A 17,564-nucleotide genomic window follows, 5' to 3' on the forward strand; every position below is an offset into this window, starting at 1 on the left:
TGAAAGATCTTGGTGATGCATCTTTTTTACTGGGTATTCAGATACATCGGGATTGTTCTCGAGGTATTCTTTGATCATCTCAGAAAGGCTATATCGAGAAAGATCACAAGCGATATAGGATGCAAGATTGTAGACCAACGGATACCCTGTGGTTAAGGGAGACAAATTTAGTCTCAAACAATGCCCAAAGAATGATTTTGAGGAAAAGAAAATGCAGAAGATTCCCTATCATTATGTAGTGGGGAGTCTGATGTATGCTTAGGTTTGTACACGTCCAGATATTGCGTACGTGACAAGAATGTTGGGACGATATTTAAGTAATCCAAGAGTGGAACATTGGAAAGCAGTCAAAATGGTTTTACGGTACCTACAGAGAACAAAAGATTACATACTCATATATTGGAGGTTGGATCAACTTGAGATCATTGGGTATGCTGACTCCGATTTTGCTGGATGCCAGGATAGTATGAAATCTACGTCGAGCTACATCTATCTCCTTACTGGAGGTGCCATTTCCTAGAAGAGTGCTAAACAGTCACTTATAGCGTCTTCCACCTTGACAGCTGAGTTTATAGCGTGTTATGAGGCTTCCAATCATGGAATATGGCTGCAAAATTTTGCCGCGGGACTGCGCATTATTGATGACATTGAAAGACCACTAAGAATACATTGTGACAATAAATCAGCAGTTATGTATTCCAATAACAACAGGAGCTCGACGAAGTCAAAACATATTGACATCAAGTTTTTGGTTTTTAAAAAAAGAATTCAAAGTGGAAAGTTGTCTATTGAGCATATCGGTACAAACTCCATGGTTGGGGATCTGCTTACTAAGAGACTACAATCCAAACAGTTTCATGAGCACACTGCTAGTATGAGTGTTATGTCAATTGAAGAAATTCAGTTTTAGTGGGAGTTTGTTATTTTAAATGTTTTTCAGTTGTAGACATTTTCAGTTACAGTTCTGTAAATTTGTTTTCTGCAGAAATAACTTACAAGTTAAGTCACACTCTGATTATGGTTTAAAGTTTGATCTCAATAAAGTTAAGGGAGGACCAGTTGAAAATAGGCATGTTACGATCATATTGCATGAAATTTCCATGATGCACATCCACTTCATGATCTATGTCATTCAGTTGTGTTCACATACTTGACCATTAGGGGTCTAGTTATCTTGAGTGTAGCGAAGAATGCTTTGATCCTATGTTGATATGATTGATAGACCGGATTGGTTATAGATACATTTCGGAATGACAACAAATTTGAGCTCATAAAGTTATTTTCACAAACATAATTATAAGGTTGCACATATAACCCAAGTGAGAGATTTTTTAATTAATTTTATTTATATGAGCTTATATGTGAATAATTATGCGTTGTGAATTGTCTATTACGTTAAGCCCAAAGTGATCAACTGATATTTCGGGTTATTGGTCTTTAATGTATCTAATAGGTTGTGGGCATTTAATATGTAGAGACATAAGTGTAATTTCTGTTTTTATGATGGGCTAAAACAAAAATATCAAAAAATAATGATAAACATTTTCTATATATATGGGTCATGGTCTCCAGACCACGCTCTATCACATTCCATATTCTCTTCCTCATTAAGAAAATAGTTTAGATGAAAAAACTAAAATATTCTCTCAAGGAAAGAGCGCGTAAATCTGGAAGATCAAGATACGTTCTAAAGAATTCAGGATTATGACTTCAGGTACGTTTTCAATAAAAATTTTAATGATTTAGCATGATGGATTCTGCTGTTTATGGGTGTTCCTCAACAAAAGAAAGAAGAGTTCTTCATGTATTGATAGGCTCATAATAGTTGGTATTTTTTGTTGTCATATCTCTCATTGTTATCATTTTCAACATGCTTAATTGACACATTTTTGTGTGATTATATTGTAGGAGGAAATTTTCTTCTCGTGAGATAAATCTGTGCTAAAAGGGTGATTTTATATCACAATTAAAGTTGCCGATATAATCTTCATGGAAGACTTGAAGCAGAAAAAAAATTCAGAAGAGATATTTCCACAAGGCGTGATCACGCCTTGTAACTATTCTTCAGCTACCGGCATAACTAAATCTGAAGTCCGAAAATTGCAAAGATAATATCATATTTTAGACTCCTAATTATGGTATTTGATTTATGGAAAATAATTGGAGAGATATTTTTCTTATTGGGAGAAATAAAGATAAGATAGAGTTTTATTCCAAAAAACAACTCTATCTTATCTTTGGTATGATTTTTAGATATTATGATTTAAATTAATGAGTTTTTCTATCCTTGATATATTATACCAAACGTGAGGTAAGGAGGCGGCTGAATCATTGAACAAGAAAGAACTCTCCCAACACTCTCCAACCAATCTCACGTGAAGCACAAGAAAAAAGTGGCTCAAGGATTTTCTCCGATTCTCTCCATAACTATAGGCTAAGTTTTATTTCTGATTTGAGGGTTGTTTTTACTGTTTAATTTAGCATTGTGAGGTTTTGTTCTTGGATTTAATATTCTTGTTATTCCAAGTATTTGTGGGTTTATATTTAATTCTATGAAAGTTGTATCTCGGTTAATCTGACAATTTAATTCGTTATATAATTTTCTACTGCTAACCATGAATTTAGTGATCCGTAATGGTCATGAATGATTGGTACACGAGTAGCATAGATTAGATGTGTTGTGCTATCATAGCATATTTAGTCTAAATAAATCAACGAAACTCGATCTATCAATTACATCTACCTCGGTTGTTAGATTTTAGGATTAACTGTTTTCACAAAACGGAAATGCTATTTTTAATTAATATGAAACGCTATCGTGCCCAGTTAATTATTAATAAGTTTTGACTGGATGTTGGTTTCGGTCAATTATTTTAGGAAAACACAAGAATTTTAGCGGCTATCTCTATAATTCAAAGGTTAATTGCTTGGAACAACTTGAATAAATTATTTGTTAGCCGATGAACAGTGATATAATTAAATAGTAAAACTCCCTTGAATCAGGTCTTTCTCGTATTAATTTCTTCATTTTATTCTAGTTGATTAATTATCATTTAAATTTATTGTTTTCTGTTCTTAGATAAATTTAGTTTAGCATTTTATTAAATTCATATCCCAAAATCTCCTCTTTAATTTGCATTTTTACTCGAAATAAATTATCACCCGTTCCCTGTGGATTCAACAATGCTCACCATTGCACTAATTTTACTTAAAAGAGTATGAATTAATTTTGTGGTCAACGACAGCACACCAAATTTTGGCGCCGTTGCCGGGGAACGGTGCAAGGTTATTTTTTTTTCGAGTTTTATTATAAATATTTTTTTTATGTCTCATTCTTCTTGTGCAGGTGATTTTAAAAAGAAAAATTTGAGAATTTTTTGTTGTGAAATACTTAGAGATGTTTCATCGACAAGGATTAACAAGTTTTGCCCAACAAAACGGAGAGCCATTCTATATAGCATGGGAGAGATTCAATAATTTAGTAACAACATTCGAAAATCATGATTTTTCTAACTTTGTTTTTATTCGACTTTTCCTTAAAGGTTTGGATGCAGTTACACGAAGATGGGTATTTAATGGAGCATTAACAACCGGTAGTTCATTACTTAATCGACATGAAGACGATGTGATATATTTGCTAAATGATATGGCCGAATTTGACTACCATCAGTATTGGAATTCTTCGCTGCAGAGTTGGAAACACCAATACTCTCCAGAAATTAGCCTCTTTGATTTTACATACCAACCTTTCGAGCATAATAAAGATGAGGGATATAGTCTTGAATTAATCATAAGTCGACTGAATGATATGGTAAACAAGCACGTGGCATTGAATGAGGAAACTGTTGAGCCTCAGTTTGAAGAAGTTTTTGAAGAAATATCATACGAAGATGTGCCATCAGTGAAATTGAGAGATGAACAAGCTCCTGAGACTATCGATTTGACCTCATCGATAATATTATCATACATACATCTAGGAGATCCTTGTCTTTCTCCATTTCCAATTTCAACAGATTTTGTTCTTCAAGATCCAACGATGATATTCTCACCCATGCCTATTATTTAAAGTCACGTTTTGTTGAGGAGACGATCTTACATTGTATACATCAAGCCAAACTTGAGGACACATGGATCCAAAACCCATATGTGGTGTTATATGATACCTACTTTGGGCGTCAACCGCTCTCTGATGAGTGCTTCTGAGGGTCAAGCTGACGACTAAAAATGAAGCGCTTTTGGGGGGCAACCCAAATTTTTGTTCTTGATATTTATAGTATTGTTACTTTTGTGCAGAAGAGGTCTTTTTACAAGGCGTGATCACGCCTTATAAAGAAACCATTTCTGGAAAAATAAAATAAAATAATTGGCATACATGCAGTAGATGTTTCCTAGAAAGACGTGATCACACCTTGTGAGAAAACATCTTCTGATTTTGAAAAATTTTGGCCCTATACACAGAAGATGTCTCTTAACAGGACGTGATCATGTCTTATAAGAAAACATCTTCTGATGTTGTCTCAAGGGCAAATAAATTTTTTTTTTAAAATATTTACGTTTCTTTTATTTAATCCTATTTGTTCTCACCCCTTTCACATCTTCTCTCAACAGCTTCCATCATCAATCAACAATTTCTCCCGCCACAACAATAGAACGATTTGTTCTACGATGCCCAACAAATTTCAGGGGAGTTCTCTAACTTCCCTTGCGTTTTTACTGTCTGCGTTGTGCATCTACTTTTTGTTTCATTGAGAACATTGCCACATATAGGTGTGGGAGAGGGTGCTTTATTTCTAGTTTCTATTTCTATTTTTTCCTTTTTTTTTTTGCATGTTTATTCGGACAAAAAAATTATGAAAAGTGAAAAAAAAAAGGGTAGAAAAAAAGGGAGAGAGAGTACGATAGAGAAAAGTTGTTTGTTCCATAAAAAATCTAGTGTTTATTCGTTATCTCTCTCATTTAAATCTTAAATGCTTCTGATGTGAGTCTATTAAAAAAACTGATGTTTTCTTTGTGTGCAATTGATTTTGCATTCTTACTACTATATTTATGGGTAATTACTCTTGACGATGTGTTGAAATGATAAGTGTATGGGGTCTAGCACACATACCGTTTTCTTTGGTGAGCTTTGAGCCTATGAGCAAACATTATATCATGCTCTATTTTATTTGATTTTGTGTTAGTCATACATTGTTGATTTTTCTAAAACTTGCATTGTTATACATGTCTTTGTTGATACCTTGTGATTGATTAGGTGCATAAACAAAGTAAAGGGCATTAGGTTCAAACCGTTTTTTTCGCATCATCAGTGTCGTTCTTTTTTAGCCTACCCTAATTCATTTACCCCTAGCGAGCCAAGTTCGAGCTTGAGCCTATTTGTTGGAAAATAACCACGTTACAAGCCATGATAAATTCCTTTTGTTGGTTATTCCTCTATTTGAACCTTGAATTGGAGAATTATACAAACTTTTCGCATTTAGCATGGCTTTGAGCCAAGAAAGTGCAAATTGTTGAGATCGAGTTATTAATGCTCGAAATCGTTGTCTCAAAAACTTCTTATGAAAAAAAAATGAATGAAAAANTTTAGCCGGATGCAATTGTTTTTGTGGAAAGTGTGTATGATCTCTTCAATTCCATAAACCCATTGTGCCTTCTTTCCTACCTTACCTCTAGCCACAGTTCAACCCATTTATAGCCCTTGTTTGTGCATTTCAATCCATTCACTTGGTGGAGGATGTGATATATTTGCAAGCTTATGGTAAAAATTTTCAGTGTTTTGACATGAGAGCTTCTTGATACATACCTAGACACTTACGAGTGACATGAGCGAATCTTGCGAGGAGTGTTTGGACTCTATGCATTTTTATTTCTACACATTCGGATGGAAGCAATTGCTCATGATGTTGGTAGTCAGATGCCCAATAATGAAATTTCTTAGGTGCATGAAAAAAAAAATTTACTGACAAGTAAATGAAGCAGTAAGAGGATAATGAGTTGAGATAATGAATTGAGCTCTTTTAATGCTTGAGGACAAGCATGGTTTAGGTGTGGGAGATTTGATAGGCTCATAATAGTTGGTATTTTTTGTTGTCATATCTCTCATTGTTACCATTTTCAACATGCTGAATTGACACATTTTTGTGTGATTTTATTGTAGGAAGAAGTTTTCTTCTCGTGAGATAAATCTGTGCTAAAAGGGTGATTTTATATCACAATTAAAGTTGTCGATATAATCTTCGTAGAAGACTTGAAGCAGAAAAAAATTCAGAAGAGATCTTTCCACAAGGCGTGATCACGCCTTGTGACTATTCTTCAGCTACCGGCATAACTAAATCTGAATTCCGAAAATTGCAAAGATAATATCATATTTTAGACTCCTAATTATGGTATTTGATTTATGGAAAATAATTGGAGAGATATTTTTCTTATTGGGAGAAATAAAGATAAGATAGAATTTTATTCCAAAAAAAAAAAACTCTATCATATCTTTGGTATAATTTTTAGAGATTATGATTTAAATTAATGAGTTTTTCTATCCTTGATTTAACCTACCCAACGTGAGGTAGGGAGGCGGCTGAATCATTGAACAAGAAAGAACTCTCTCAACCCTCTCCAACCAATCTCACGTGAAGCACAAGAAAAGAGTGGCTCAAAGATTTTCTCCAATTCTCTCCATAACTCTAGACTAAGTTTTATTTCTGATTTGAGGGTTGTTTTTACTGTTTAATTTAGCACTGTGAGGTTTTGTTCTTGGATTTAATATTCTTGTTATTCCAAGTATTTGTGGATTTATATTTAATTCTATGAAAGTTGTATCTCGGTTAATCTGACAATTTAATTCGTTATATAATTTTCTACTGCTAACCATGAATTCAATTATCCGTAATGGTCATGAATGATTGGTACACGAGTAGCATAGATTAGATGTGTTATGCTATCATAGCATATTTAGTCTAAATAAATCAACGAAACTCGATCTATCAATTACATCTATCTCGGTTGTTAGATTTTAGGATTAACTGTTTTCACAAAACGAAAATTCTATTTTTAATTAATATGGAACGCTATCGTGCCCAGTTAATTATTAATAAGTTTTGACTGGATGCTGGGTTCGGTCAATTATTTTAGGAAAACACAAGAATTTTAGCGGCTATCCCTATAATTCAAAGGTTAATTGCTTGGAACAACTTGAATAAATTATTTGTTAGCCGATGAATAGTGATATAATTAAATAGTAAAACTACCTTGAATCAGGTCTTTCTCGTATTAATTTCTTCATTTTATTCTAGTTGATTAATTATCATTTAAATTTATTATTTTCCGTTCTTAGATAAATTTAGTTTAGCATTTTATTAAATTCATATCCCAAAATCTCCTCTTTTATTTGCATTTTTACTCGAAATAAATTATCCCCCGTTCCCTGTGGATTCGACCCTGCTCACCATTGCACTAATTTTGCTTAAAAGAGTAAGAATTAATTTGGTGGTCAACGACAGCACACCATGTATCATCCAAGATTACTAAAATGCCAGTCTTGCTCTGAGTGTTGTCATTAAATATCAAAGACAAAACATCAATCAGCAGCAAAAAAATCCTAACAGACTAAGAATCTTACCAGCTGATACCTGATAGATTTGATGCGGTGACTTTGGAAAAAGCGTAAGAAGAGCGATGGAAAGAAGAAGGTGTGATTATCCTCGTGCTGCTACCAAACGCGCTTTCTCCTTTATTTATTGATTTTTTTGAGAAGCGATTTCTGTTTTTTGGGCTAAATTGCAAGGATGCTCTCAGGACAACATGAAGTGGTTAAGGCTCAAGTTATGTAGTTTTGGACCTTACTTGGCCCACTAAATAGTTTTGGGAAAACAAGTCTTCTAGGCCAAAATCACTAAGACAACGCTTTGGGACAGGAAAAGAGCTTATTTTCTCTTCCGGCGGGTTTGAGTTGCCCGTAATTATTCAACAAGTGTTCGGTATATATTGAAGGGAAATATAATTTTTCGTATTAAATTTATTTCTCAAGATTAATTTTTCCTTGTTGATATGATTTTGAATATTTAAATATAGTTTTGTCTTCTCAGATAATGTGATAATTATGCTAAGATTTTTGTGATAAGGTATCTTTGTTTAAAAAAAGTTTGTTTCCAATAAAACTCTTACTTTCCATATTGTGTAGGTTTCTTTGTTGATAAACTCTAAGGCTATAAATAAGAAGAATCATCTCATACGAAAGGGGGATGATTTACGCAGAAGCACATACATACTCTTGCACCTTTGCACGCCATTAACTTTATAAGAGAACAATCTACAAGGTTGCTGCTGGTCGAAGAGTGATGAATCCACTTGTTGTCGTGATTGTTGGAGACATCTGCATACAACAACTGTGAAGGAGTTGGCTGAAGAGTTGCTTTTCTTGCTTCGGTTTTGGCATCGTGTTTTGCTTCCTTATATACTGTTTTAATGTAGTTCTTTGTTTTAGGAAGCATATGATTTTTGATTAAAATCACTAGCGATAATTTTTGTGTAAATTCGTTGGTTTTCTGGAGATTATTTTTGCCATGAGGCAAAAATTTATTATGTTCCATCGTATTTACTTAAAGACAATTTGTGTTACAAACTTATATATTCTGCATGTTATGTGAAATATTGTAACATTTAACAATTAATTCTGATAAACACAAATTTACGATTTTATACGATCTTACTTGTTTCACTGTTAAACAAAATACACCCCATACGGATATAATATTCATTTATGGGAGCAAGTAAAAAAATTGCTATGAAAAGATTGTACACGAGGACAAAGATATGCTGCCTGCTATCATGATCATTAAAAGAATTGATTTATTCATTGTTGTATTTAAGTATTTCCAATCTTAAAAATTCGATTTTTAAATTTATTTGTTAGAAATCTCATCAAATTGACTGATACAGGGAGAAATTATATTGATTTTGGATAAATGGTGTTGACAATGAAAAATTTTGGTTCAATTTATACAAGGTTTGAACAGTAAAGTAATTTTTCACGAATAAATACTCCTAGAAGAAGTCTGTGGTTTGGGCATGTATAAATGTATTGGTCTGAAAATCAAGTTGTTTTTCAAAGAAATTTTGGGAAAAAATCTACTAGATTTCAAGAAATTGATCTTCTTGGTATACAAATATTAGAATGAGTTTATCTTCAGAGAAAATAAAACCTTTCTATCAACATTTTTTTACGAGGAAGACAATCCGTTTATGACACCAGCAAAAGGCAGTTAACAATGAAATAGCTTCAGTGTGGTAATAGCCTGCAGGTCGGGCAGAACCACTTTCCTTTAAACCTCGTCTCTGGTGTGAGGCCGACACAGGCATAATGAAACCATTCACCCCCTTGGCACTGTCAACAAAACCCAAGAGTGAAAAATGTACACATGTAAATCCATTTCAATTTTAACAAGTAATGGCAAATATTTACACCCAAATTATTCCCACCCTTCGTTCAATATATTTAAACCATGCCTTGAGTACATCACACCAAAAGAATATATTTCAGCAATGTAGCAACGATTCATGGAAGCTGCCAACCTCTTCTAACAGGCATTCAAGAATTATTGGTCCCATTTCTAAGACTAAATGGTCCAGACAGGAAAGAAAAAGACTATTTTTGAACAAGTTCAGCGAAAAGAGGAGAAGGAAAATAAACTTACATTTTCATTGTCACAAGCAATCATGTCACCAAAAGAAACCTGCACGACAAGTATTTCAGTAGTGCTCCATACAACATTGTGTTAATTCTGAAGCAGTGGACTCAAACTAGAAATCGGGGATAATGAAGTCAGGACCTGATGACAAACACAGTAAGTAGGTTCATTTGGATCGATGGGTTGATCAAGCTCAACCGCAGAAGCAAATTCTTTCTTAAGGCTGCCAGGAGGCGGCATGAGATCCAAACCTCTATTGCGCTCCCTGTCCCAATCCTTATCCCTGTAATCAATCCTTTTTGATTGAGGAGTTCCATAGAACCTACGCTTTTCATTTTTAGGAACTAAAGGTAATGGAGGAAGCACAGCCAATTCATCTGGTGCTATTTTACCTTCTGCAAAAATTATTATGGACATGATCCATCATCAATTATATTCATTTTGGCAAGCTATGCTAGAAACAGGAATGTTGGATAACTAGCTCACACCCACCTTATTGGGCTTAGAAACTACACACGTATAGACATAAGCTCACACAATTTGTTGGTCCATAAAGGGCTGGCATTACCGTTGGGTAACAAGTACCATTCAGAATAAAAACTTCCTAGACCTTTTAGTAGAAAAGTAATTATCTAGTTGTTTTCAAAGCAATACACTATGTTAAAATCCACAACAAAGAACTTGTCAAACTCAGAAATCCACAACAAAGAATATCATGTGATTTTGGAAATCCACAATAAAGAACTTGTCAAACTTTTACAAGCCACAGGGCCCCGGCTAAATTTACTAAAAAAATAACTATCTAGCTGTTTTCTAAACTAGAACACACTATATCAAAATCCCTAGGAGTACCTTGTTTCAGATCTTCCGCAAAGTTGTTCAGATCCTCATCAAGGCGTCTTATGTGACTGTCAATCTGTTGGAAAGTCGCAAAGGATAAAAATTATCACCTTCCCTAATATATAGACATGGCCACAACAGATAGCAGGCTGAATCCTTCCTTAACTCACCACACAAAACCAAGAAACAAGAAGCCAACGAAAAGCGTACCTTTTTCCAGTGTCCAAACATGGGAACAAGATAAAGAGAGAAAACACATACAGAAGTGACAAAAGGAGCCAAAGCTGGTTGAAAATGGTATTTCACTGAGCAAGCAGTGGTGACCGGAAAATGCACTAAAACATCAAACACTTCTCAGATGTTTTCCGAGCAAGTTCGATTCATACAGAACCGACCTTGTCAAACAGACAAACACTTAACAAGCATCATTAACTGAGTTAAAAGGTTTATTATCATCAAAACAAAAGGTGAAATATTTCATCTGACAGGGTAAAAGAATGGATTCAGACACAACTACTTTGCAAGTCAATTAAAACATTGAACGCAGAAAATAAACAAAATGAATGGCAAAGAAACCTTCAGCACGATACTAGTAATCAATGCAACAATGGCAAATATATATATAAGGGCTTACAAGGTCATGAGCTTGTCGAGCCAATAAAACCTTCTCAGTGCAAAGGCTAAGGGCATTGTCCTGGTTCACCTCAATCTCCTTTCGAAGCTTTTCAAAAATCTTATCCTCGTCATCCTCTTCCACCTCCTTGTTTTTCCTCCACATAGAGTTCACCTGAGATGCCAACCCCAGAGAGTACTTGGTTTGTTGCCTCGTGTGAGTTATCATAGCTTAATTGAGAACACTCAGATACAGAGACAATGTTAGTCATTTTCATATCAATAGCTTTAGTACGGCAACATTAGCAATCGATCATGCAAAAGAAGCAAACACTAACATATACTACATCAAATACTAGCAGCTAAACCTTGAGAGCGTTCGTCAAGTTCTCGAATGGTGTTAAGAAGTCTCTGCAACTCCCCCGGAAGTGTGCTAGAATCTTTCATTAAATACCCAAAAAACAACAAATAATCAACATCACACTCTATAATTTAACCAACACTGCGATTATATAGAAATGAAAAGCTCACACTCTACATAGTCGTCCACAAAAACCCCTGTCCTCGCAATAGCCATCTCTTAAAAAAGATCGTTTCGCTCGCTAACCAATCCGCTTCCTCTGCAGTTTAACAGCACACTGAATGAGGTAGAAAAACATAGAAATTGACCAAATTTTAAACTTCCCAGATGGCAATTGAGCTACACATATTTTAAGCTTCACTTACCATAAAGCTAGAACTTTTATTATTTGAAAAATACAGCAACGTATAATAAAAAAAAAAGACAATTATTCTCAAGCATATATTACTTCAAGATGAATCCAAGATTGATATATCTACCACTTCGGGCTTCGAAATTTGAGGCGTTCGCATGGAGATGGACGAGGAATCAACTGCCGGAGTTGCAGAATATTCGGAGGGACGATTGATTTCTAGGGCTCGGAAGCTAGAGCGAGAACGCATGTACCAAAATTGATTTGGGATTTTGGTAAAATTATTCTTTAACCCCGGTGCCTTGTCATGTAATAAAAAATATTGAGAAGCTCTCTTGTGAGACGGTCTCACGAATCTTTATCTGTGAGATGAGTCGATCCTACTGATATTCACAATAAAAAATAATATTCTTAGCATAAAAAGTAATATTTTTTCATGGATGATCCAAATAAGAGATCCGTCTCACAAAATACGACTCGTGAGACCGTCTCACACAAACTTTTGCCAAAAATATTTATTTACTTTCTTAGAACGAGTCAAATACCCTTCATTAAGAAAATGATTTAAAAAAAATTTAATCTGTTTTAAAAAAATTTAAGTTTCTTCAAGATTGAAAGGTTGTCTAGTCAGTTTGTGTGTATTACTTGGTTTGCAATTTGAGAACAATGTTGAATTGTAGTTGCATCCAAGCTGGAAGTTCGGATCAGTGGTTGCGAATATGTTAATATACGTCCATGGTAAAAACACTAAAAAAAAAATATGTATGTGGATGAATTGAAGCATTAAGCAATCCTAAGTTGATAGCACTCGTAAAACCTTCCCTAACTTGATGAAAGGAAGAAAGAATACGTAAGTGGATGACTTAAATCGCTATAGTTGCATCAGTTTCTATTATTATCTTGAACAATCTTAAGTTGATAGCACTCATGTTACCTTCTCTGATAGATACACAAGGAATTGATTCAACAAAATCCATATTAGTTTTCTATTTTTTTAAAACCTAGTTTTGTTTTCTATTTTAATTTATCTTTGACTGCATCCAAATTAATGTCGTAAGGACATTTCTTACCCTGCAGTATTTGACCTTTACTGCCAAAATAATACCAAAATGGAGCAGGGTGGGCACTCCAACCCAGCACCAAATCTTGGACAGATATATTTCTATCTATTTCAAGTAGGAGTGTTCAAACATCGCATAAAATTGAAAAAATCGAAAATCTAAATCGACAAAAATCAAATACTGAATCGAACCGAAAACGAATTTTATAATTCGGATATAAATGTTAAAATCGAAATTTATTTGGTTCGGTTTCGGATTATATATGTCAAAACCGAACCGACCGAAAAAACCGAATTTTCATTAAATTAATAATTTTATTTTTATTATATATTTTTTGAGATGATATCAGTTAATGATGAATTATTTTGAATAATATTTAGCTGATTGTTGTTTATGTAACTCATTTAAACTTTATATTTAAACGTTTTACTAAGAAATCATGTAAAAAGATAACATATTATATTTTACAATATATTTATCTTATTAATTTAAATACTTTGTATCAAAACCGAAATAACCTAACCATTTCGATAGAAAACCGAACTGAACCGAAGAAAAATAGTTCGGATATCGGATTATATATTTGTAAATCGAAAACTGAATCGAACCGAACCGAACGATGAACACCCCTAATTCCAAGTGGTATTTGATTTGATTCTTGTAGCCCTCAATTCAAGTATTTTTTACAAAAAAATTATTTATTTATTTGTCTTGGACTTGGTGGATTAATAGGTTTATCTTCAATATTTTGTTGTCAACACAATTTCAATCTCTATTATTGAGTTGAATTCACTTTTGTATTTTTTTTTATGTGTTGACGTTAAGCGTGACAATCTCTTATGAAATAAAAACCTTACTTTTAAATTTTTATTTTAATTCACTATTTTTGTATCTCCACAAACCTCGAAATTTTTTTAAAATAATTTTCCTCCTTGACCTTTTTCACTTAGACTCAATATTTGTCTCCTCCTGTTCTCAATTTTTTCGTTACTATAGTTCTCATACTCAAATATAAAGTATTAAAAAAAAATAACGCATAGACCACAAATCAAAAGAGCAAAACAGGTAACCCTCACAGGAAATTGGTAACTTCGACACCGTCGTACATTGCTATCACTTAATATGCGGCTCCCCAAACCAAAAATTCTGGATCCACCCCTAGTTGCACATATTGGTGCAACACTGTAGCAGCATTATCCATTTTTTCTTTTCTTTTTTGTCATTTTTTTAAATATAGATAGTAGTATAAAACTAAGCTTATAATTTTAACATACGGTTAATGGTTTTAGAAAACTAAGATTAATTTGTATGTTTAATAAATGTATATATAAAAAGTGAATATTTGAATTATCTTACTAAATAATTAAATTTTATTTTTTATTATTTTAAATAAATATATATAATAGTTATATATTAAATTTGAAAATAATGTGATTTTATATTTAAAATTATTTTAAGATTTTTCTTAAATTAAATATATAAAACAATAATGTCACTTCCCAAAAACTTGAGTTGCACAAATTTTAAACTTCATAATTATGTTAAATAATAAAAAAGCTAAATATAATTTTTAACAAAAAATTTACCACGTTATTTTGGGACAATATTTTATTTTACCAATAAACCTATAAATACATCAAAATACATTAAAATATAATTAAAAAAAGTTATTATATGCAAAACAAATTCTACCATAACTTTTTTCCACTCATTATTTTAATTCTCCAATATACCTAGAAATACATAAAAATAATATATCTAGAAATACATCAAAATACAATTAAAATTCATTTAATGTAGCTTAAATAAATTAAAGATATCTAAAAACAACCCGAATATATATCTAAGTGCATTTAAATTCATAAAATATCAAAAAAAAATTAAAATATTAAAATTAATAATGAATAATGATATATATATATAAACGAAAATATTGATTAAAAGATAATAAAATATATATATCTACATATATGAAAGCACAAAAAATTTGAAAGGGGCCTGTTTTGGTACGGTTACAGGTAAGATAAAACACGTGTGTCCTACTTTACTCTCTCCAACACACAAGAGTTTGTACTGTCTAAAAAGGACGCTTACACCATTCGGTTTCCACCTTTTCTTCATTTTATAAAATAAAAGATATAAAAAGCATATATAGAGTTCTGGTTCTTCATCAAGAATCTCTTTTTTACTATGCGTTCTTGCTCTGATTTCAACCTTTTCCTTTCTCCTCCGCTCCCTTGATTCTCATGAAACAGCTTCAGTGCACTTACAATTTTGGGGAGACGAGTGCGATGCTTTTGAGGGAGTCGACATCCTAATCCTCATGAATGTCATCTTTTCATACAGTCAGAACAATCTGGTGTTGAGGGCTGGTAAGAGAGGGGAGGTGGAGAAAGTGGGGGAGTTCACCATGGCTTAAGTCGTTAGGTGGAGACACCCAATATGAGCGAGATACAGTGGGAAGAGATACGTGCAGCAAGCCATCATCTCTTCTCATTCTCGTTTGTCCCTCCGCCACGTTGAACAACATTGTCCCCTGAAAGGATTGTTGCGCATAAATATACAGGAATTAATTATTTAAAACTAGTATATCAGAATTCAGTGTTGTGCTCGGTGTTGTCAACACGACACACAACACGACAGCGGAAATTAATTATTTAGCACACTAAGATAACTTTAACAAGTAGACACTTGAGTTAAATTATGCACAAGTATAATACTGGGCAAAAAATTCACTAGGAAAAATGTAAATCGTTTAAACCAAAATCAATACTAGTGAAATAAAACTAAACTAAATTCTCTAATACTCCAAGGAATTAACATGCATCAAAATAAACCAATACTAAAAAATAGATGCATAAAATAAAAACGTATTGCAATAAAACCAAACGTAACCACTCTTCGATCAACACTCTGCGTTAGTTTTGTTCTTGAGTGTTGGCAACACCAATCGGCAACACCAATCGACAACACGGTCACGTGGTAGACAGGACACTCAAGCTCCTTACGCAAATAGGAATCACTGAATTAATTCTAGCAGAGCTCCTATAGCCGTCAGTCAAATATTGTCTCCTCGTGTCACCCCTCTTCAATGATTGTTCGCCTTTTATATTAAGTACTTCCTTTTACCTAAATATTCAAGGATCTTTTTTACCTATCAACAAGGAAAACTAGAGTTTAATAGGAATCAAACTCTAATTTAAAGCAAATACTTTATATCTTATAGATAAGTTTCCTACTTAAATAAATAATTCCTCATAATAGGATTCTCTATATCTAGGAAACCAAATCTATAAGATTTGTCTAGAAGTGCAAAATCGAAATAAAATCTTAATAGACTTTTGGAATAAAATATTCCTTTCATCCCCTTGTACCTTTTTTTTCCATATGAGAATCCAACACAGGATTAGAATTTTGTGTCAGATTGTGAGATTTAATATATGTCAAGAATTTGATGCATGAATTGGCTTTTCGTTTAACAGTTGTTCTGGAATTAAGTTTGAAATTGTCGCGTAAACTCTAATTCGAACCAAATTGAAACCTTTTAAATTTCACAATTCTGTGGAACTTTGAGTTGCTTCAACAAGAGCTTAAACTCGAAGATGGAAATATAAGCAGAAACAAAATAAATTTAATCAATCAAATGCTCCTTGTTTGTTAATTATATAATTTACAATCGTTACATCAAAATATGCAGTCCTGATCCAAATGAAACACGCACTTGTGTACAAAAGTTTGGTTAAATGAAACTGATCAAATAAAATAATTTATTCGAAGAGACAATCTAAATAAAAAAGGTGTTAAATTTTCAAATAGTCGTTAATGCAACATCTGTAATTGATCAGAATAAAATGACCATAAAAATTTGCTTGAATGAGGATTGAAGGTTTATATTATTATTTTTATAATATTACATATGTGTTCTTTATTGCAATAGTGGACATCTGTAATTGATCAGAATAAAATGGCCATAAAAATTTGCTCGGAGTCGTAGTAACTTTTACGCGTGTCCACTCTTCTTTGACAGGTGTTTGTGCAAGTTCCAAGGATTCAACATATCTTTTGGTATTTATTCTAATAAAACAAAAGGTATTTTACATAATATTGTTGCATGAAAATTACTCACGATCTCGACGAGTTTGCAAAAATTTGTATTAAAAATCGAATATGTACACACTCGATGTCACGCTTCGATACCGAACATGAATATTTGATGATGTTCAACCATCGCATTATTGATAAACAATAAGTTTTGTAGTACGTTATAAATCAAAACCAATTGATTTCGTAAATATTATAAAATAAATTCACATTTACAATATAAATTTTGAAAACGATAAAAATATGTTGAAGCGTTTACAACTTAAAAATATGTTGAAGTTTTTGCAGCTTGAAAATTTTGACTCGAAAATTTGACAACACTTAAGAGAGAGAACTTAAAAAATATAGAGTGAAATTTATGTATTATTTTTGAAAATTTAAGCTTGGGTATTTATAGATTTGTTTTGAAAATCTTATCATAGTTTGGTTGATTTTCTTTCATAATTTTGTGATAATTCTTCAACAATTTCGAGACGTTCTTTCCATACGTTTTACCTTGCCGATTTCAAAAACTCAGTCTTCGAGTTTATATAGTTTTTGAAATTTATATTAGGTTG

General features: G+C 32.8%; 1 protein-coding gene across 3 annotated transcripts; it reads right to left on the bottom strand.

Annotated features, from left to right (window-relative positions):
* Positions 1-9,081: 9,081 nt before the first annotated feature.
* LOC140968604 (PHD finger protein ING2-like) lies at positions 9,082-12,133 on the bottom strand. 3 transcript variants are annotated; one of them, XM_073429631.1, is made up of 8 exons: positions 11,973-12,133; positions 11,664-11,770; positions 11,501-11,572; positions 11,155-11,363; positions 10,533-10,596; positions 9,822-10,075; positions 9,687-9,725; positions 9,082-9,376 (listed from the first exon to the last, which is right to left on the bottom strand). In XM_073429631.1, exons 2-8 carry the CDS (start codon positions 11,707-11,709, stop codon positions 9,272-9,274), a joined length of 789 nt encoding a protein of 262 aa, XP_073285732.1. In that variant the 5' UTR covers positions 11,710-11,770; positions 11,973-12,133; the 3' UTR covers positions 9,082-9,271. The 3 variants fall into 3 exon arrangements, with proteins under 3 accessions (XP_073285732.1, XP_073285740.1, XP_073285725.1); XM_073429639.1 differs by having other exon boundaries at positions 11,664-11,752; positions 11,942-12,133; XM_073429624.1 differs by having other exon boundaries at positions 9,084-9,376; positions 11,664-11,752.
* Positions 12,134-17,564: the final 5,431 nt, after the last annotated feature.

The sequence above is a fragment of the Primulina huaijiensis genome, chromosome 2, assembly GCF_012295235.1.
Source record: "Primulina huaijiensis isolate GDHJ02 chromosome 2, ASM1229523v2, whole genome shotgun sequence".
Taxonomy (NCBI): Eukaryota; Viridiplantae; Streptophyta; class Magnoliopsida; order Lamiales; family Gesneriaceae; genus Primulina; species Primulina huaijiensis.